This window comes from Tubulanus polymorphus, unplaced genomic scaffold, assembly GCF_964204645.1.
Source record: "Tubulanus polymorphus unplaced genomic scaffold, tnTubPoly1.2 scaffold_51, whole genome shotgun sequence".
NCBI classification, from domain to species: domain Eukaryota; kingdom Metazoa; phylum Nemertea; class Palaeonemertea; order Tubulaniformes; family Tubulanidae; genus Tubulanus; species Tubulanus polymorphus.
In genome coordinates this window covers 92-21691 of record NW_027437457.1, presented here as the reverse complement: position 1 = coordinate 21691, position 21600 = coordinate 92, and the positions used below count along the sequence as shown (strand labels likewise).

Sequence of the window (21600 nt, the reverse complement as noted above, 5' to 3'; positions counted from 1 at the left end):
CTCAACTCTGCAGACAGTGATATAGGTGAAATACATCAAGTGTGTGACAGCAACACCGTCGTTATCCGTCATTATGATAACAGCAATAAACATCACTCACAGAGAGTATATAATATCAACACTGGACTCGCTCTTAGGGCTATGACAAACGTCATAGGGGGAATTCTTAAAGAGGAGATATCGAGTGATGACGTCGATAGGAGAATTGAAGAAAAAATGAAGAGATCTACGGATGACGTCATGAGGCATATGGAACGCGTAGACGACCCCATTGAATCATTAATGATAAATAAACAGATTCAGACGGATTTCATACCCTACTTAGTGGCATCGATTCCTTGTGAGCAGGAGGGTCGACAGTCACGTATAATATGTACGGCGTGGAAGTCCAGTGTTATATATTACATGGATGATGATAATGTAATTAAAAGATATATGAAGATTGATGGTAAGATACAAGGACTCGCTGCTGACAGCAACGGGTATCTCTTTGTACTCGTGGAGAAAAACAGGAAATACATCCTGAGAAAATATAGAGATCAGAAAAAACTGTTGAAAGATGATGTCAGTGATATCCTTTCTGGAGACTGTAGAACCTTGATAATCCGTGGTGAAAATATCTACATACATTCAGGAGGGAGAAACATTTATTTCCTACGTTTCCTAGAAAACCCTGTTAACAGCTTAATCGATAGAAGCCCAGTGAAAATATATCAGCTCCCGGATGGAGAATACGACTGTATAAACTGTTTTGATGTGGACTCAAAGGGACGGATGTTCGTTTACTGTCGTAGTACAAATAAATTACTTTTTCTAACAGCCGAAGCAAAATCGATCAGTTTTATCAATATGAATTATCGCGGACTAACGTTTGAACCAGATGGGTACCCGTGTGTTATTAATGATAGACATGTGTTACTATCGGTAAACTCCGTGACTGATTGCACAGGAACTGTGGTTAGTATCAGATACAATGATCGGGGGTTTATAGATCACCCGCGTATAGTACTTAACACTGCAGACAGTGATATAGGTGAAATACATCAAGTGTGTGACAGCAACACTGTCGTTATAAATCACAATGATATCATAAATAAACAGCACTCATTGCGAGTTTATAACATAAACACTGACAGGCGAAGGTGCAGCGAACCGGTTCCCCATACGTCTGAGAGAGTATTGTACCCCTTAATGTCCGGAGGTTTACCTCCTCCAGGTATCAGGGAGAGTACTGTAACCAGGGCTGAATCTCGAACGTGTACCATAATTTAAACCTGGGCACTAAGATCTCTTTTGAATTAATGATCATTTAGAGCTTTTCTGATGGGTTTTGAAAATAATATATTACTTGGTCATTAGACTGACTAGATTCCCGATTTTCCTTCATCTCACAAGGAGCGGGCTTTTTTTGTTAAAAATAGATAGCTCCATTTTTTATATAGTTCGTTTGATGGTGTAGAAATATATGTATTCACTTATGTAAGTGTGACATGAATGCTTTTTTAACGAAAAGAAATAGATTGATATATTAATATTGATAAGCTTAATGATAATAGTATAATCCCCGAAATAATCAAATGATGTTGAATATCATATTCTATAGTAAACACATGATTTATTTATATTTCTGTAAATACATTTTCAGCTATGTGCGATAACAAATTGTCATTTTATGATTTCAGCGTTTCTTATTGATAGTAAATAATAATACTCTTATATAACTCATAGAACTCAGAGTTGTTGTAGTTACTGTTGTTGTCTCGTATCTGGAGCTGTACGGGCAGATGATAATAGCAACCACAGCCATGAATTCCACCATATCTTGTTTGCTGTAGTATCACTGAAAGCCAGTAAGGGAGTAATTAGGTTATATTATCTTATTTTATCTATGCGGACTTGATAGATTGCGTATTTGTTACGGGAACATGTCTAGTCACACATCACAACATTCTACTGAACCATGTATGGCGTGCTTACGCGTACCTGTACACACATCACGATTTTTCTCTAGCTCCACTCAAAAATTTATGAAGACTAGTCTGTATGAATTTTTGCTTCTATCTATCCACTCACTGTTGAAGAGACGTGTGCGTGTGTGCGTCAGGCGTGTGCCTCAACTCAACCGATAAATGCGAGAAGAATCCGCGATCAAATCCATCGATCAAAATACTTCGAGTTGTGAGACGTTATATTTCATTGGGTTGATTGTTAACTAACGGGAAACAATGGTAGTCCGGTTGTCAGATACGGGTATTTAACACATCGTTATTCTACATCCGGGTATTTTACTCATCCGTTTGATGGAGGACAAAAATTTGAATATTTATTTTCTCCATTTCGATTAAAAAATGAGAAATACCCGCGCGATTTCTTGCTTATTGTATTCAGCAGCAAATCATGGCATTTTCAGAAGGTTTTTGAACCCACGCTACGAATACCATAAAGCCGGCCCAAGGGTTGTTTGGTTCATTCCAAATAAGGGCAATTTATCACCCAAATTGTCATATTGTAGGGACAAGCGGAATTTAGCCTTTAAAAGTTGTATGTCTCATAACGTGTTATTTAACAGAATTTCTACAGCGGATTTTCATACAGAAATATTCACGAATTTCTCGTCCCAGTAAAAGATATATGTAGAAATTTACCACAAAATTACAAACATAGAATTGTTTGAAAATATCGTAAAGAAATTCCTTCTGTTCCGGCGATATTGGTAAAAATATGGTGATAATATTCGGAAGTGTAAATATTGCAGATGAGAGTGAAACTGTTACAAGCATTAATGTTGTACGTTTTGATTTTCTCGTTTTCTGATCGGACGAAACCATTTTTGATCCTCTGAACAACTGAATGAGTATCACGTGATTAAATATTATTATCAATACTAAAGGTAGGATGTTAAAGTAGATGACAAATATGGTGAAATATTTTATTTGGTCGATCAATTTATAGTAACATCCGAAAAACCGATCAGTAAAATACATCGACATAGCAGGACTGAGATAGAAAATCAGTGAATTCACTGCAGTTATTATCAATATAGTAAATCTAGCCACTCTAGGTGTACATACGAAACGAGATGTGAACGGGAAGAGAACAACTGCAGCACGTTCTAGAGTTATCGCTACTATTAACCACACACTATTGCAGCCTGCAAGCACCATCAAAAATTCATATATTTGACAACTGATAAGTGAATTAATGATGAATATAGGACCGGCTCTAACGCGGAAGAGAACAAACTGTAAAACAGGCATCAGTGCAACATTAATACAGTATACAGAATCACTGAGAGATAACACGATGAGATAGTTAGCGTAAGATAAACTGCGGAATCTACGACTTATCATTATCAGGAAAGTAGCTGAATTTCCGAAGGCTCCTAACAGAAACACGATAGGAAGAAAAACCAGTGATACAGTACGGTAGCTTCCAGACTCGTTCACTAAAGACGTGATGACGATGTAACTGCTATAAGGACGACCGATTTGTATCTGGGTTGAATTCATGATCTTTGCCAATCAAATGAGAATGTACTGAGTCTGCAGGGAGAATGTACTGACTGTGACCAGTCTGCAGGGAGAATGTACTGACTGTGTCCAGTCTGCAGGGAGGGTACTGACTGTCTGGGGGTCTCTACGACTGTTCTGGAGAATTTTCTGGAACTGACCGTGTGTCTCCTCCTCGCGTATCGATCCAACTTAAACATAAACTAGCTACAATTCATTTGTAAGATTTTATTGTTCGCTGTTGGAATGAAAACTCAATTCTCAGAAGTTTAATGTTACTAATTCACTCAGATTTTGTGAAACTTTTGTTGAATATAAATGTATTACTATAAATGAAACATGATAAGTCGAGAAAGTTATCACAATAGACACGTAGATTATCCCGGTGTGGGATGAATACCAGCAGAGAAATCACACGATAATTCAGCCAAATATATATAATTAAAGTTCTTGAAAATAAGTGTTTTGAGCTGCGCATATTACTATACGCCTGCGGATGAACTTTCCATCTTTGGTTAAATATATTGTTGGATTTCACTGGTATGTTAAATATGAATATCCGTTGTACAATGATGAATATCTTAGTTAAACCTCTGAACAGGTTGGAAAATATCCATCAGTTCTATAAACATGGAAAAACAAAGTCGGACGTAGATCAACGCCTGAATATCTATTTCAAAAATTGAGCTCAGCAGTTCTCAAGAGCGGGGAAAGCCAAAAACTTGAGCCTGAAACGTAGATTCAAAACAAGGACATCCAAGGATGCGAGAAAACTGAACTTTAGTTTGTAATGTTTGGCGCGACTACACTTACTGCCTTACTGCTCGCTTACACAGAAAAAAACATATATTTACAAAAAAAGATGTAACATATTTCACGGGTCGGGGATATTCGATCCAACCAAAAAGTCGTAGCATCTAATCGAACCGTGGAAGCCAGTGGTGGTCAACCGCAACCCTAACCCTAAGTGGCTGTAACCCTAACCCTAGATCGATCGTAACCCTAACCCTAGCTGGACTCGATCCTGCGACCTCCAGCATGTCAGCCGAGCACGCTAACCACTAGACCATAGACCAGTTGCGATTGAGGAGGTTCGTCAGTTTGTCTGATTAGTGTGGTGACTGACTGGTGATCAGTCAGGCGTAGTCACTATACCGACTATTATCTAATTTTTTGCAGATAGATACAATAGATGGCGTATTCGTCGACATAAAGAAATCATCCAATTTTTTATGTAATGACCTCCTGTGAAAATAGATCAAAATAACAATTAATTTAAATACTGGGATATATACATTTTATTGACAAATTATCGAACAATCATCAACTTGATTTCAGTGATATATCTTTGAATAAATAGAGACCATACAATCAATCATTGATCAATTGATCAATTGATTGGTCAATTGATCAAGCAATCAATCAATCCGTCGATCGTCGACTAGAAATTTAACTCCAACTTTGTTTGATCATCTCTTCCTCTTCTGCATCAATGAATGGTTTATCAATACATCTAAAAATAGAACAATAGTCATTTAATCCCGGAACTTCAGGGAGAATCAGGAACCAGTTCCAGACAACAAATAAACGCGTTTAAACTGACCTGATCATATAATCACCACAATAAATACATTCACTAGCTACAATCTCATCTAATTCAGTCTTTAATAGACCTTGAGATTGATCACTAGTCGACAACGCCCTCTGTAGTTCATCGACGGCACTACGCTCTCGAGCTGGTAAATGTGGCATCACCTACAACAGAAAGGATGAGGTTATACCTCCCAGAGAGAGAGAGGTTATACCTCTCAGAGAGAGAGTGAGGTTATACCTCTCAGAGAGAGAGTGAGGTTATACCTCACAGAGAGATAGAGGTTATACCTCCCAGATAGAATGAGGTTATACCTCCCAGAGAGAGTGAGGTTATACCTCCCAGAGAGAGAGAGGTTATACCTCTCAGAGAGAGAGTGAGGTTATACCTCTCAGAGAGATAGAGGTTATACCTCCCAGATAGAATGAGGTTATACCTCCCAGAGAGAGTGAGGTTAGGTAAAGGTTGAGAGAGTGAGGTTATACCTCCCAGAGAGAGTGAGATGAGGTAAAGGTTGAGAGAGTGAGGTTATACCTCTCAGAGAGAGTGAGGTTATACCTCTCAGACAGGGTGAGGTGAGGTAAAGGTTGAGAGAGAGAGGTCATACCTCTCAGACAGGGTGAGGTTAAGGGTAAGAGAGGTATGAATGAAAGAGGTATTTACCTCAGCTATTAAACAATCCATATGGAACCGATGCATACACGGAAACAGGTAAAATTTGCGAGTTAGAAGTGGATAATTACAAGCTGTGCATTTATCCTGTCCTTTCACGAACGCAAACCTGCAATTAAAATCACCAATTAACTTGAATTATAGAAAATATAGAACAAATGTGAAATTCAAAGGGCAGATATACTGATTTATCCTGATCGATCCACACACACACGCTGTCTCGGGGGAAATTGTGCTCTGCCAAAATCCTGCAATACCCCATTGTCCTAAGAATTTATGAATATTTTTTGATGGAACGCCTCAAGACCTTTGATTACTTTATAAAGCACTAGGAAGTAGAATATGGCCAGGGAAATCTCTTGGTCTCAGTTCCACGGTTCCACGGTTTTCTGAGATCTCAGATCCAACTCCTGAAAATTGATTGATAATTTTGTTTTTCTCACTTATTTCTAAATGTTTGAATTTCGTCTCTGATTTCCTTCGCACTTTCAGTCGCTTCATTCATTTCTGTTTTCAACGTTTCAATGTGTTCGTTGTATTCCTCTAACGATTCACAAATAGCATCCTGAAAAACATCATTCAAACAAATATCGAAAAAACATCAAAATATTTCTAATTCCTGTTCGCGTAAAAAAAGAACCGACCTTGAAATGATCGATGGTGACGAAATCAGGGAAAAACGGGAGAACGTCTTCGATCTTTAATAAATTACACTCCTGAACAAACTGCATCGCTTTCTTTATATCTTTATCTTCTTCAACGACGTGACGAGCTACAATTTTATAGTTCAGTAAACTCTTATCAATTACAATTAGTGGTGAGTCCATAGTGATGTAATTTATCATCAACTACAATCGGTGGTGAGTCCATAGTGATGTAATTTATATTTACAATCAGTGGCGAATCTATAGTGATGTAATTTATCATCAACTACAATCAGTTTTGACTCCATAGTGATGTAATTTATTATCAATTACAATCAGTGGTGAGTATATAGCGATGTAATTTACCGATTCTGAGCCAGAGTTTTTTACGCAGTTCTTCGTTATCGCTCGGTTTGTCCGCGTTCTTTTTCGCCAAATCGACGTCGACCTGAAACATTATGCAACAATATAAACTCAGTTTCCGGCGGCAACGATAAACGGGACGATGTTATTGATACCTGAAGAGCTAAATCAACGGCTTCATCGAATAGATTCATCGTTGAATAGATATGAACACACGGCCGTTTCAATCCGTGCTGAGAACAAAGTCTTAATGCGTACTTCAAATCATAATGAACAATATCTTGATCCTGCGTGCGAAAAAACAAAAAAACCATTTCAAATCTACATCTACCGCCCCCTAGGTTTCACAATAGGAACTGCTCAACTGCCTAGTCTAACATGAGGGGGTGGAGGGTAGTCGCGCTAATACCTACCTCCCCTTCGACGGTCAAATAAGTCATTAATTCATCGAGTTTATTCAGTTTCACGTATAACGACAGTAAATAGTTGTGAATAGATTGATCTTTGTTGTCTAACGTTCGAACGCAAAACTCTAAATAACGAATTACTTCATTCCCCTGGAAAATACAAATATACAATAGACAATAGGTGGCGTATACGGTAGATAGTTCGCAGCGGTGTATATAGATGGCGTTACCTGTTGTTCGTCGACTATTGATGTATTATGATCGTATTGAACGAGAGCCGGTATCAGACGTTTAGGATCTAATCGGCGTGCCATGTGTATCCATGACGATACAGTATCACGAGGAATATTCTGCATCAGTAACGGTGAATATTTATAATATAAATCAGTCCGATCCTACAACAATAGAATAAATATTATATACCAATATACAACGATCAATGAGTACGGTGTTTACGGTATTTAGTGTTTACCTTGCCGTGTTCGAGAAGAACTTTTAAAGCTTCTTCAAAATGATCATGTTGTATGTGATGTTCTAAAACTCGTTCATAATCTGTAAAATATCATAACAATCTGAACCTGCTAACCAGCCTGCTAGACCACCTGGCAGCCTGCTCACTTACCAGCCTGCTAGACCACCTGGTGGCAGTCAGCCTGCCAGACCACCTCGTAGCCTGCTCACTTACCAGACTGCTAGACCACCTGGCAGTCAGCCTGCTAGACCACTGGGCAGTCAGCCTGCTAGACCACCTGGCAGTCAGCCTGCCAGACCACCTGCTAACCAGCCTGCTAGACGACAGGGCAGCCTGCCTGCCAGACGACCGGGCAGTCTGCCTGCCCACCCTGCCCTCTAGTGGCTGTTATTGCCAATAATTTGATGTTTTGATGTACCTTTTATGAGGAATGCGAAGTAAACCAAGGCATCGATATCACCGTGACTGGCGATTAAATCATAAACAGTCGTCTTATTCAGTAAAATACTCTCCTGAAAATATATATCACCATACCTTACAGGCCTCCGTACGAAGAACTGGAATAGCACTAACAGGCTTCCATACCTACCAGAACTTTACTTTGAGCGAGGAATTTATAGAAACTTTCTTGTATTTGGTCGTATTTAGAATTCATATTGAATCCTTGTTCTCTGAGCGAACCGAGTTGATTCAAATAAATCTCGATTAACCATAAAACTATCATCGTTATCTGCATTTTATCCTGTAATTAAACAACAGAGATAATTAATCCACGACATCGGTTTAAATATTACTCCACCGACCGATTCAACCGCGTACATTGATACCGAATGCTGACAATTTCTCTTTTAGAAATATTTTCAAAGCCTCTTTATCTTCGACTTGGACAAATTTCAGAGCGATTTCTTCGAAAGAACTCAATGATCGCGCGAACCGTAGAGCACTCTCCTCATATCTACAAATTATCAGTTCAATATGAGTTAAATAGGATACATTTTCATACAATTTGAAACATTTCAATACAATTTGAAACATTTCAATACAATTTGAGACATTTCAATACAATTTGAAAGATTTCAATACAGTTTGATAATTTTTCATCCATTTTTGACACATTTTCATACAATTTCATCTAATTTGATGATACAATGTTTGATATAATGTTTGATATAATGTTTGATACAATGTTTGATACAATGTTTGATACAATGTTTGATACAATGTTTGATACAATGTTTGATATAATGTTTGATATAATGTTTGATACAATGTTTGATACAATGTTTGATACAATGTTTGATACAATGTTTGATACAATGTTTGATATAATGTTTTACTTACTTTCCTTCTTTAAACAGATGTTCGGCTTGTTTTGTTAGTACTTTATCCATATTCGCAGGATTATCCTCAAATAAAATAAACCAAACACAACATCAAAGTAAACTGGGGATAAAAATCATTTCAAGAATCATCAATCGCAGCATCAACTCTTACCCCTCCATATCTGCGAGCATTCTCAAAATCTCCTTTATCCAAAAATATCTGCCAAACATTTCTAGTAATCAAAATGAAAATAGTTGATGAAAAGAAACTTGATTGAACGGACTTAATTTGATTGAATCTGCGGAATCAATTCGATTGAATCTGTGGAATCAATTTGATAAGAATCTCATACCTCGCTTCCTTCATTAGTTTATATTTGAAAACTGCTTTATCAGTGAACGCCCAGATAGTTCCTCGTAACGGATCTTTACACATTCCTCTTAAACCTGTCAATTTCTACAATTCAATACCGAACTCATTATCAACCCGGTAACTAGGACAACCACTAGGGGGCGCTGTTTATTGTTTCACTTACGTCCGTAAAAACGTCGTCGAATATGAGCTGATCGTTTAAAACGCAGACGGCTTTTAAACGTTTACGAAACAACGTCAAAACGTGAAACTCTGTCAAAACAATCGCAACCGGTAGATCCTCCGTCTGCTGGTAACTATAGCAACGCGTCAAGTTAAACAACCGGTTTATAACGATTGAAAAACATGTTAATGGTGCATTATGTATCGTTGAATAAAAGGATACGGAATAAGTTTAGTTTCAGCGGTAACCGTTTCCTCACCGGCGCCACCTGTTAAATCTATAGAACCGTAGTAAATCCCGGGACCGGTAATCCAAGCAAATGATTTCGGGGCAGCTCTGAATTTTGGATGGAATAATTGTAGTTGACTCGCGCAATTACCACCCGGTAATTCTACAAACCGACCTATAATATAGATATCTATAATAACACACCGGTCTCTGGGGCTTCAATATATAGAATAAAGTGATTAGTTTTACCCGGTAAATCTTCATACTGTGCGAATATACGCTGAAATATCGGCGCTTCAATAGAATTTGGAATCGTGCCAATAAACTGATACATACGTCTGCAAATAAACTATGTAACTATAGTAACGATTACAGTAGATTACACTTAACTTGTTTTACATAGATGTGTAAACTGACGTACCCAGGAGTTGTAGCCATTATGAAATATTTGTATTCATTACTCGCCTTCCAGTCCATTCTATCGAATTCTAGTCCAGTTACTGGGACAGGGTCATCGGGTTTATCTTTACACAGATTAAACAACTGAAACAGTATCAAACAGCTATAAAAAGAGTAGAGCAGAGAGAGGGGAGAGAGAAGGGAGGAGAGAGGGAGAGGAGAGGGGAGAGAGAAGGGAGGAGAGAGGGAGAGGAGAGGGGAGAGAGAAGGGAGGAGAGAGGAGAGAGGAGAGGGGAGAGAGAAGGGAGGAGAGAGGGAGAGGAGAGGGGAGAGAGAAGGGAGGAGAGAGGGAGAGGAGAGGGGAGAGAGAAGGGAGGAGAGAGGGAGAGGAGAGGGGAGAGAGAAGGGAGGAGAGAGGAGAGAGGAGAGGGGAGAGAGAAGGGAGGAGAGAGGGAGAGGAGAGGGGAGAGAGAAGGGAGGAGAGAGGGAGAGGAGAGGGGAGAGAGAAGGGAGGAGAGAGGAGAGAGGAGAGGGGAGAGAGAAGGGAGGAGAGAGGGAGAGGAGAGGGGAGAGAGAAGGGAGGGGAGAGAGAGGAGAGAGGCGAGAGAAGGGAGGGGAGAGAGAGAAGGGAGCAGAGAGAGGGGAGAGGGAGGAGAGAGGGAGAGAAGGGAGAGGAGAGGGGAGAGAGAAGGGAGGAGAGAGGGAGAGGAGAGGGGAGAGAGAAGGGAGGAGAGAGGAGAGAGGAGAGGGGAGAGAGAAGGGAGGAGAGAGGGAGAGGAGAGGGGAGAGAGAAGGGAGGAGAGAGGGAGAGGAGAGGGGAGAGAGAAGGGAGGGGAGAGAGAGGAGAGAGGCGAGAGAGAAAGGAGGAGAGAGGGAGAGGAGAGGGGAGAGAGAAGGGAGGAGAGAGGGAGAGGAGAGGGGAGAGAGAAGGGAGGAGAGAGGAGAGAGAAAGGAGGGAAGAGAGAAGGGAGGGGAGAGAGAGGAGAGAGGCGAGAGAAGGGAGGGGAGAGAGAGAAGGGAGCAGAGAGAGGGGAGAGGGAGGAGAGAGGGAGAGAAGGGAGAGGAGAGGGGAGAGAGAAGGGAGGGGAGAGGAGGAGAGAGAGGGAAAGAATAGGAGAGCAGAGAGGGAGAGGGGAAAGAAAGAGATGATAGAGTAAGAGGAGGGGAGAGGAGAGGAGAGGAGGGGAGAGGAGGGGAGTACCGGTATGTATACTGTACCTGTCTCCAGTATTGTTCTAAACTGCCTTGAAAGAATCGACTATCCTCTCCAGATTGAATCTCAGTCTCAAATATCAACCCTTTAATTTAGTAAACATGGTATCTCAAATATCAAAACCACTGTATCTCAAATATAGCAAACATGGTATCTCAAATATCAACCACTGTATCTCAAATATCAAAAAGGATCTGAAATATCTAGAACTGACCTTGATTTGTTCCGATAATTATTTCACTAGTTGAATTATCGTTTGTATTTTGTCGATTCCAGCCGATTGATTCTATTAGATGCCCCTTAAATATATGAATATTTACTGTAAATAAATCACCCACAGTTGAATATGAAGCCATTATTTACGGTACCTTCATTTTCGAGAGATGTTTCGGTTTCTTCGAAGCTCGATTCACGTAGAAAGCGTCGGTAGAAGTCATACTAATTATCAAATGACGTCCGGTCGGATCGAGGAATATTTTATGAATACTATCTTCATTATTTTTCACAATTTCAACTTCTGTTTAAAATAAATAAAATACGTAATAAACATCGAGACAATAAGATAATCGCTGGTGCGAGTTCCTGGCTCTTACCATCCGGGTTGTCAGGGTGATCCAAATCAATTCGTAACAATACGTTTGTTCTCATAGCGATAACGAGGAAATTATTACTAGCCACGAGATGAGTGATCGGATCGGGCGGTCTAAAATATATAAACACCAACAATCATCACCACGACTACCGAATACTATTACTAACAATCGATGGTTTCTACGGTTACCTGAAATTGATGCGATTTTTATTGAATATCGGTAATTCGTCATCGGAGGAATCATTGAGGAATGGATTACTGTTCACTGACTGAAAATATACAACACTCCGCTATGAGACCGACACAGTAGAACACTTCGGAACAACCTGACCCTAGTCGTAGGATACCCGCCCCCGCGCCCCAATACTCACACTGGTCTAGGAAACACCCAGCTGCTCCGTGTCCAGCTACCCCCGGGCTCTCCGCCCCCACGCCCCGATACTGACACTGGTCTAGAAAACACCCAGCTGCTCCGTGTCCAGCTACCCCCGGGCTCTCCGCCCCCACGCCTCGATACTGACACTGGTCTAGAAAACACCCAGCTGCTCCGTGTCCAGGTACCCCCGGGCTCTCCGCCCCCGGGTCGCAATACTCATACTATCCCCGGGCTCTCCGCCCAGTGCCCCAGCACCCCAATACTCACCGATATATCGCCTTGTGTTGTAGCATTAGATCGAGTTCTCTTCATCTGCTGTTCATATTGATCTATCATTGACGCCATTTTTACTGTTTGTAGCTGTCACAGTCTGTCTGTCTGTCTGTAGCTGTCACAGTCTGTCTGACTGTCTGTAGCTGTCACAGTCTGTCCGACTGTCTAACTGCCAATCTGAAAAACAGAAATGACATCAACAAAGTGAATTGACTTGACTTATCTGTCATACCCCGCCCTAAACCTCTAAACATCAGTTTTAAGATTGAAAACTCACTTCAGTGAAATCTCTCAAATTTCTGCGTCCAAAGTTTCACGTATTTCATGTTTTAAATCCGTCGAAAATCAACAAAAAACACGAAATAGAACACAGCAATAGAAAACCAATTCAATTCAATCGAATCTTTATTGAACCCGGAAGTTAGTGAGTTGATCCTTGACCCTCCAGGACACTGCGCCCCAGGAGCCTTAAATCATCCAGTATCGCGGTAAATATGACGTAATCTTTACAGATATCAAGTTCTAAATCAGTATCTTTTTTTGTTTTCATTAACGATGTTTTAATTCAAACTCGTGCACGATCAGAAAACCACGAAATATCTGGTTCAATTCAATCACATGTTTTATTGATTGCAGGTCCACCCAAAATTAGAAAATGATTGAAATCGTCAGAGATAAACTCCATGAGTTGATTGAGTTTTACGATTGGGCTTTGACTCGAGCAGGTAAATAGAGAGTACTAGCAGGCGATGCGTCCTCCGCCCCCTGCCCTACCTCCTCAGCGGGGAGGGGGGTGAGGAAGGGAGGGGGTGGGGAAGAGAGGGGCCTGGCATCCACCTCTCACTACTAGTCAATTTTAAACTCTGTCATCAACCGTGTGGACCTGTTGGTCCTCTTGTTATTTTATAGATAATCGAGTTGCTGATTGGTTTCTAATGGACAGTTATTTACCAACAATACTGTTAACAATTGGTTACCTGGTAACAGTTCGACTAGGAATGAACTTCATGAAACACCGGAAACCGTTTGAACTACGGATCACGTTATTCATCTACAATCTCGCGTTGGTCGTCCTTAATCTACATATATTCTACCAGGTATGTTTGGCTCCCTCTTGTGGATGACCGGTGAACTACTAGAGTAGTGATCGCAATGTATTGATTTTTCTCGATGAATTTCTAGGTTTTAACGACTTCCTGGAAACTGAATTACAGTTATACGTGTCAACCAGTGGATTACTCTGACAATCCTTTATCTGTTAATGTAAGTACAATCTCACTGTGCGAGATCTACGATATAATCCTAACTGACTCCTACCTCTCTGACTCCTACCTCTCTAAATCCTACCTCTTTGACTCCTACCTCTCTAAATCCTACCTCTCTGACTCCTACCTCTCTGAATCCTACCTCTCTGAATCCCACCTCTCTAAATCCCACATCTCTGAATCCCACCTCTCTAAATCCTACCTCTCTGAATCCTACCTCTCTGAATCCTACCTCTCTGAATCCTACCTCTCTAAATCCTACCTCTATAAATCCTACCTCTCTGAATCCTACCTCTCTGAATCCTACCTCTCTGAATCCCACCTCTCTAAATCCTACCTCTCTGAATCCTACCTCTCTGAATCCTACCTCTCTGAATCCTACCTCTCTAAATCCTACCTCTCTAAATCCTACCTCTATAAATCCTACCTCTCTGAATCCTACCTCTCTGAATCCTACCTCTCTGAATCCTACCTCTCTAAATCCTACCTCTCTGAATTATCTCTGTATAAATGAGTGATTTATATATTGTAGATGGCTAAGGCGTTATGGTGGTATTACTTCTCAAAACTCATCGAGTTTTTGGATACAATATTTTTTATATTGAGGAAGAAATTTAACCAAGTATCATTTCTACATGTTTATCATCATGCAACGATGTTTCCTATTTGGTGGATCGGAGTGAAATGGGTTCCTGGAGGACAGTGTAAGTGAAATGGGTTCCTGGAGGACAGTGTAAGTGTGTTCAATATTCCATGTCACACAGACAGCGGATGGCTCCGGGTTGAGGTGGAATTTCTCAGGCAAAGGGTGGTTCCGGATTAAAGGATGCATCTGGGTTAAGCGAGTGAGTGCCTCCAGTCTGAGGAATACTCCGCTATTAAAAGGAATGTCTCCGGGTTGAGGGTTGGCTCCAGTTAAAGGTGATGGTTCCCCCCTGCCCCCACTAGAACTACACTCCTGTAAGAGTAAACATGTTTTTGATGTATATTTTACAGCGTTTTTTGGAGCGATGATCAACTCATTTATACACGTGATAATGTATACATACTATGGAGTATCGGCGCTCGGTCCGCAATATCAAAAATATCTCTGGTGGAAGAAATATCTCACTATTCTACAACTCGTAAGCTGATATTTCTCGTTTATTAAAACGTCTCTGAATCAATATTTCCGATGTTAATCAGATATATTTAATTGTAGCTGCAGTTTATGATGGGGATGTTTTACGCGAGTTATAGTTTATATATAGATTGTGATTATCCACGGTGGATGCAGTGGATAGCTCTATTGTACGGTGTTACAATAATCGCGTTGTTCTGTAACTTCTATAAACAAGCCTATCACGTTCAGGTACCCTTCATCCTCTCGTTCGTGTTGTTGTTAATTGTGTTTTTTTGTTTTTTATATTTTTCTAACTAGACCCAGTTTATAGCTGGTATGTCGCACTCCTGTATCTCACTAATCAACCGATGTGAGTTTCCACTGTGGATGCAGTGGGCGTTAATTCTTTACGGATTCTCCATTTTCTGTTTATTCATCAACTTTTACATTCGAGCTTATAAACATCCGAAACAACAGAAGGTATGCACCACAGCAGCGCCCCCTATTAATGCCCCTATCAGTTGCATGTCTGTGGATTTAGTTTTACGTATTTTATGAGTTTTCTCAACTGACAGATGACTCCACCCCTAGCGAGATAAGCCCGCCCCTAGTGCGGACTGACAGATGACTCCACCCCTAGAGAGATAAGCCCGCCCCTAGTGCGGACTGACAGATGACTCCACCCCTAGAGAGATAAGCCCGCCCCTAGTGCGGACTGACAGATGACTCCACCCCTAGAGAGATAAGCCCACCCCTAGTGCAATGACCACATTCCTGATAATTACCCTATCCCTAGATATAGGATTAGCCATTTTGATTCTATAAAACATTTTAACTGAGTTAAAATAGTGCACAATTACCTTACCGCCACTGTATCTCTGCACATTAATACATGCACTATTTTTTCGACTAATAGCTAACATTAAGAGTTACAGTGGAACCTCGTTACGGTGGAACCTCGTTACGGTGGAACCTCGTTACAGCGAACTTCACCAGACCAGAAAATCTGTTAAATGCAATATGAAATTACTCAAATTGTGTTACCGTAATCGGGACCAAATTCTTTGTTAAATCTAATGATTCGTTGTATCTGAGTTCGTTGTAATGAGGTTCCACCTGTAGTTTCATTTCAAACATAGTTTAGGAGAGTCTTTAACTTTGGGGCAACAACACAATAGATTCCTTTAAAGAACTCCCAAGATTTGCAGGGCAACAAACTTTAACTCTGTTTAGAGAGATAAAAATAGCTCTTTATTTATACTTGCAGAAAAATCAAAATGCAACAAACGGAACAGTAAAGAATGGCGTTACTACGGCAACAACGAACGGCACTGAACTGATGAAAAACAACAAGAAATCAAATTAATCTCTTTATCTCTCGACTAAAACACCTACATTTAATTATAGTCTTTATTTGTGCAAACATTTACTATGGGAAGTATGAGCAGGTAACCAGTCCAATAGGACTCTTGTTGTGTTACGTTAACTAGTCTAATCTAGAGCTTGTTGTTTACTTTTGATCTCAAATAATTTTTCATTCACTCAGTCAACTATTGTGGATCTCACTACTTCGTTTTGACCAATCGTATTTTGATGAATAATGATAGAGATTAATTTGAAATAATCTGAAATATGAAGATTGATTGTATATGAATTATGATATTATTAGACATAGTCGGATAATGAATGCATTTCACTGATTTGTTTTTTATTTAATTGTAATAATCGATGTTGTAAGAAGGTTTTTTGAAAGGGTATCTTTTTACCTGGACTTTCAGTATTTTAGGGGCTCCAAGGAGCTGTTGGTTTTCCATCTATTTTAACACTAGTTTATTGATATGTGCTAGCTGGGTATTTTATGTCATACTTTGATACAGAACATTTTTGAACTGATTTTACACTTTATTATAGACAATAAATGATAGCAATAAGAAAAAATGTATTCGTTTTATCTTTTTTTATATTTTTGACAGCAGAAAAATGGAATCCAATTCAAAAGATGCAGCACGGTTTGTTCCTTCACAGTGTTGAAACATTTTAACACGAGCTAGTGCTTAATTAAGTGAGCTTTCCAGTGATATTTAGTTCAATGGGTCACGTGCATAAAATTCAATTAAAAAAACAATTCAGACCACAACCATGTTGGTCAAAATTCATCATTTATCATGCTAACCCTAACCCTAGTTCGGCTGTAACCCTAACCCTAGCAGAAGACTCGAACCTGCGGTCTACAGTTTGCAAGTCGAGCATGCTAACCACTAAACCATAGACCAGTAGTTAGTGACTGGGTTTGTAAGTTTGTCTGGTCAGTGTGGGTGACTTGTCATCAGTCACACAGCTAGGTGTAATGACTATTAACTAACCCACGACCCACTTTAATTAGACACAAAGAATCTTAATAAAACGGCCCTCTTCCCCAAGCGTCTAGGGATCCGTTTAGGTTCTAGAAGCGGGAGTTCATCCAGACTTTTAGCTGTTCAGAGAAAAAACACTTAATTCCTAACTAATCGAATTCTTTTATGTTCAATTTTACACGATCTGGTTCTCTATGTCAGAATCCCAGTGTTACATAACGAGTCTACCGGTATTTATATCGCAGATTTTTCATATCGCTGAAAGTTTATCGAGATTACATGCAGCGCGACAGTGGATCTATTTTACGATCAGTTCGCCATCTATTAGAATTTTGCTCAACTACCAAATTTTCGGAATTGCAAATAGCCATAGAGTTTGTAGGCGCCTTATTTCACATGCGCCATCTATCGGAAATGTAGAGTAAAATGTCTTCAAAAACAGAACGGGTTTTCTCGATTTGAAACTAGTATTGATGGATGTACAGGGGATTGCTCCAGCAGCAGATACAAGCGGCAGCAGATTTAAACAGATTGCTCCAGCAGCAGATTTAAACAGATTGCTCCAGCAGCAGATTTAAGTGGCGGATTGCTCCAGCAGCAGATTTAAGCGTCGGATTGCTCCAGCAGCAGATACAAGCGGATTGCTCCAGAAAAGAGAATCTAATCGTAGTGCGTACAACAACATTCAGTTTTATTTACAATTCACAAATAAAGAAGTTCACATTGAATCTAATTGTTTTATAATTGAAGTTCTCTCTTTTAAAGCTCTCATTATCGAATCTTTCTCTTTTTTTGTCGGAGTTTTCTTTTTCTGTTTCGCGATCTGGATTTTTCTGTAACTTTCTAAAACCTGCAGAAAACAAATATAAATCAAAACCATCATTTTATTAGTGTTCAGAGTGACAACTGTCGGGTTCCGAATTGAGCAAAGCCCACTGCGCATTCTGACAGCATTAAACTATCAGTAACTAACGTATGACCTAACTGTAAATCACGCCACCTAGTGGGATTGAAGGAAACTGATTACCTCAGCATCAGCGATCGACAGTTTTTTCTTCAGATCTTGACGACTGATTTGTATTTTTGCTAATTGAATCATTCTCTGAGTCATCAGTACGTTGTGTTGACCTATCGATTTCAACTCCGTCATTTTACGTTTTAATTCCAACAATACCTCGTCGTCAGGGTTACACTGATCATCAGTCGATTTCGATTCATCGCAATCGAGAACTCCTGAAATCAATCAATCATTACTACCAGCGCCATCTATAAGCATTGACATGAAACACCGCTAGCGCGCGCCAGCATTATAGCACGAAACACTAGCGCCATCTATAGGTGTTTAAACGTACCTGCTTCCTCTAATTCACGTTTTATTCGTCGTTCTAAGTTGTAAGTGTTGCCGAGATTAAGTTGCCTAGCGAGCGTACGCGGAGACATACTAGCGTTAAACTCGGTCGGATCGTGACCGACTCCACAGGTGGCGCCACCACTCGTACCGTCTGCAGTCATTGAGTTATCATCGACGGGAGTCATTATATTCTCCTCGATTAACGCCGATACGAGTCTCTGAGTTAACGGTCCAAACGGAGAGGATTCTTCTATTGATTCACTGTAATACAAAATCATCAATACCATACAACAAACGGGGGGTGGAGGAGAGGTCAAAATAACCCCCGGGGGTTATCCATTTCAATGAATCCTACCCGGTGTCGCCATCTACATGGTGGTATTTAAACTAATAAACCATAATGGTGGTGCCATCTGTGTGGATATATTTAAACTAATGAATCTGACCCAGTGTCGCCATCTATACGGATATATTAAACTGACCCTGTTTCGATGCGTTTTATAAATGAATTACTGGTTGGTTTATTGCCGCCGCTCCTCGAGATCCGTGCTCCTTCGCTCTGCTCCTCTAATAAATCCTCCTGCGCCCATTTCTGAGCGTAATGTTTGCCTAGTAACGGTATTTTATAATATTCGCTGCTGTTATCGTCGTGGTTTTTAATGATTTCCTCGAGGAATTTGATGTCGTCGTTAGTGATATCCTGACAATACGGATCGACCATCTGCCAGAATCTAACAACAACAATACAAACGGTTATATCGTTACTACGGCGATGATTAGAATATAACGATGAGACTGTAGCGATACGTACCGATTAGGGATTTCATTTTTAGCTATTTGAACCGGGTCTATAAGAGGTTGTTCTGTTTGGCCGGTCGGTGGCTGTATTTGAGGGATAGGATCAACCTCCATCAGTTTAACTGATTGTATCTAAACACAAAAACAAATCACTTCAATCACTGATACAACTACAGCTGCAGCAGCAGCAGCTACTGATACAGACTGCAGCAGCAGCTACTGCTACAGCAGCAGCTAGATACAGCAGCAGCAGCAGCAGCAGCTACTGCTACAGCAGCAGCAGCAGCAGACTGCACAGATGCACTTGAAACTTACGCTAGCATTTTTTCCTTTGCCCCTTGAAGTTGATGTTGGGGTCGTCCCTTTGAATCCTTCTCTCATCTTTTTCCCAGTTTTTCCTTCGACACTTTTACCACGTTTAGGGGTGGCAGGTGGTGTACAGTCCTTTCAAAATAAACAAGTAATACACACTGACACTGTAGGAGTAATACATGTAATATGTGAGGAGTAATACATGTAATATGTGAGGAGTAATACATGTAATATGTGAGGAGTAATACATGTAATATGTGAGGAGTAATACGCACCACTTTTCCGATGGGTCGCTTTTCTTTTTTTACATCGGACCAGTTAGTTAAAACTTCCACTTCAGTTTCCAGTCCTCTGATGCGTTTTGCTAACGAGGCCAGAAGAGTTTCCAGATCTGTTTGTAATGAATCCAGTTCTTCATAGTTTACTGAATCTATTTCACCGCGCTGTAAAACTGATCAAATACAACAAACCATAAATACAAACATCTTTGAACTCATTCATAGATTAAACAACTCAGATCAAACTATCACATGGAATAGTGTTAGGGGGTCATTCATTTATTACGTACGCATTAGGGGAAGGGGGTCAGTGCAATTGTGTAAATGTTTAAGGTATATGTAAAAATGGCCGATTTTGTGTACAGTGGGAGGGGGTTTGAAAAATTCAGATTTTATGCGTACGTAATAAATGAATGATCCCTAGAGAAACCACTATGTTGAGACTCCAGGCAAAAAAAGATGGAGCCAGAAGGGTTTACATCCACTCCAAGACCTGACCTCGCAGTGTACCGACAGTGAAGAGCATTTTTCAGCAAAATTAAACAATTTTTTCTCATTCTAAATGTGATCAACCCAGTTCCACAGCACGGTCTTAGGCTGATCAAAATCTAAGTATTAAACTATAGAACCTTGGAGTTTTGAACCTGCTACAGACAGCGAGTAGTGATGGGAATGGATGGAGTAATTGACTCATACTTTGTGATAATCTTGGACACTCAGTTTCTATATCGACTGACTCCAGCGATGGGAACTGTAACGGACAATACTCCTTTTCTTCTTTCACTGATTTGCCTTTACCCTTCATTGTTAGCAGTGACTTCAACTGAAACTGACGAACCACATAACAAAAATTACATTTTTGAAGGGAATTAGAGATTTCTTCTGAATCCAGTTTTTCTGTTTTTATCAAAGTTTCTTGTGAAGTGATTTTCGATGCGAAAAAATTAATAAATCGCTTACTTTATAAAATAATGATTGCCTCTTTAACCTCAGAGTTAACGCTGACAGTCACTTTTCTAATCTGTAATTATCACTAATTAGTGTTCTCTGCTATTGTTAATCGTGGATGCATTATTGAATCAGCCGTCATTAGACAAACGACTTTCAACTTACCATTTACAACTAACAATAGACGGCGCCAGTCGTCAAATTAGTGATTAGTTATTTGATTTTTTATATTCGGTTCTAATATTTGTTTTTGATCTCAATCAATGGTTGGCTATGAAAAAAAACGTTTTCTTTATTTTTCCATCATTTTGTAAAATAAAGTTTTTGTTGAATTGATTCAAGATGGTGTCTCTACAAGAGGGCGCCACAAAACGATAGCTTCACAAACGGAGGTACGACATCCGGAGTGCTCCGTCCAGGTTTCGTACCAATTCAATACAATAAAAATTTATTGTACCTCAATTTCAAGATGGCGCTCTCGTTAAAAGAGCTCGCTTCTCTTTTGAGGTAAAAGAAACTATTTTCACGCGTTAATGAAACAATCAATGAATTTAAATGATTTCTTTAGAGTCATGAGTTTGAGAACGGACCTTGG

At 39.9% G+C, this 21600-nt stretch overlaps 3 protein-coding genes across 4 annotated transcripts; 1 reads left to right on the top strand and 2 right to left on the bottom strand.

Annotated features, from left to right (window-relative positions):
• Positions 1-4789: 4789 nt before the first annotated feature.
• Positions 4790-13006, bottom strand: LOC141914590 (vacuolar protein sorting-associated protein 18 homolog). The gene is made up of 27 exons (XM_074805819.1): positions 12875-13006; positions 12592-12774; positions 12138-12217; positions 11950-12059; positions 11725-11873; positions 11571-11655; positions 11362-11441; positions 10166-10287; positions 9994-10082; positions 9739-9919; positions 9517-9649; positions 9334-9437; positions 9153-9213; positions 9000-9064; positions 8478-8613; positions 8248-8400; positions 8077-8170; positions 7659-7738; positions 7417-7581; positions 7193-7336; positions 6935-7066; positions 6783-6864; positions 6417-6544; positions 6216-6337; positions 5764-5881; positions 5113-5264; positions 4790-5022 (listed from the first exon to the last, which is right to left on the bottom strand). The coding sequence occupies exons 2-27, from the start codon at positions 12667-12669 to the stop codon at positions 4959-4961; spliced, it is 2907 nt and encodes a 968-aa protein (XP_074661920.1). The 5' UTR covers positions 12670-12774; positions 12875-13006; the 3' UTR covers positions 4790-4958.
• On the top strand, positions 13003-16884 carry LOC141914591 (very long chain fatty acid elongase 4-like). Of its 2 annotated transcripts, XM_074805820.1 has the most exons (8): positions 13003-13085; positions 13234-13322; positions 13507-13694; positions 13780-13860; positions 14395-14566; positions 14859-14986; positions 15283-15444; positions 16232-16884. In XM_074805820.1, the coding sequence occupies exons 2-8, from the start codon at positions 13253-13255 to the stop codon at positions 16328-16330; spliced, it is 900 nt and encodes a 299-aa protein (XP_074661921.1). In that variant the 5' UTR covers positions 13003-13085; positions 13234-13252; the 3' UTR covers positions 16331-16884. The 2 variants fall into 2 exon arrangements, with proteins under 2 accessions (XP_074661921.1, XP_074661922.1); XM_074805821.1 differs by lacking the exon at positions 16232-16884 and having other exon boundaries at positions 15064-15418.
• A 1116-nt stretch (positions 16885-18000) lies between these two features.
• On the bottom strand, positions 18001-21160 carry LOC141914598 (transcriptional adapter 3-like). The gene is made up of 9 exons (XM_074805835.1): positions 21018-21160; positions 20754-20886; positions 20055-20230; positions 19783-19911; positions 19481-19599; positions 19152-19400; positions 18671-18930; positions 18346-18551; positions 18001-18168 (listed from the first exon to the last, which is right to left on the bottom strand). The coding sequence occupies exons 2-9, from the start codon at positions 20860-20862 to the stop codon at positions 18037-18039; spliced, it is 1380 nt and encodes a 459-aa protein (XP_074661936.1). The 5' UTR covers positions 20863-20886; positions 21018-21160; the 3' UTR covers positions 18001-18036.
• Positions 21161-21600: the final 440 nt, after the last annotated feature.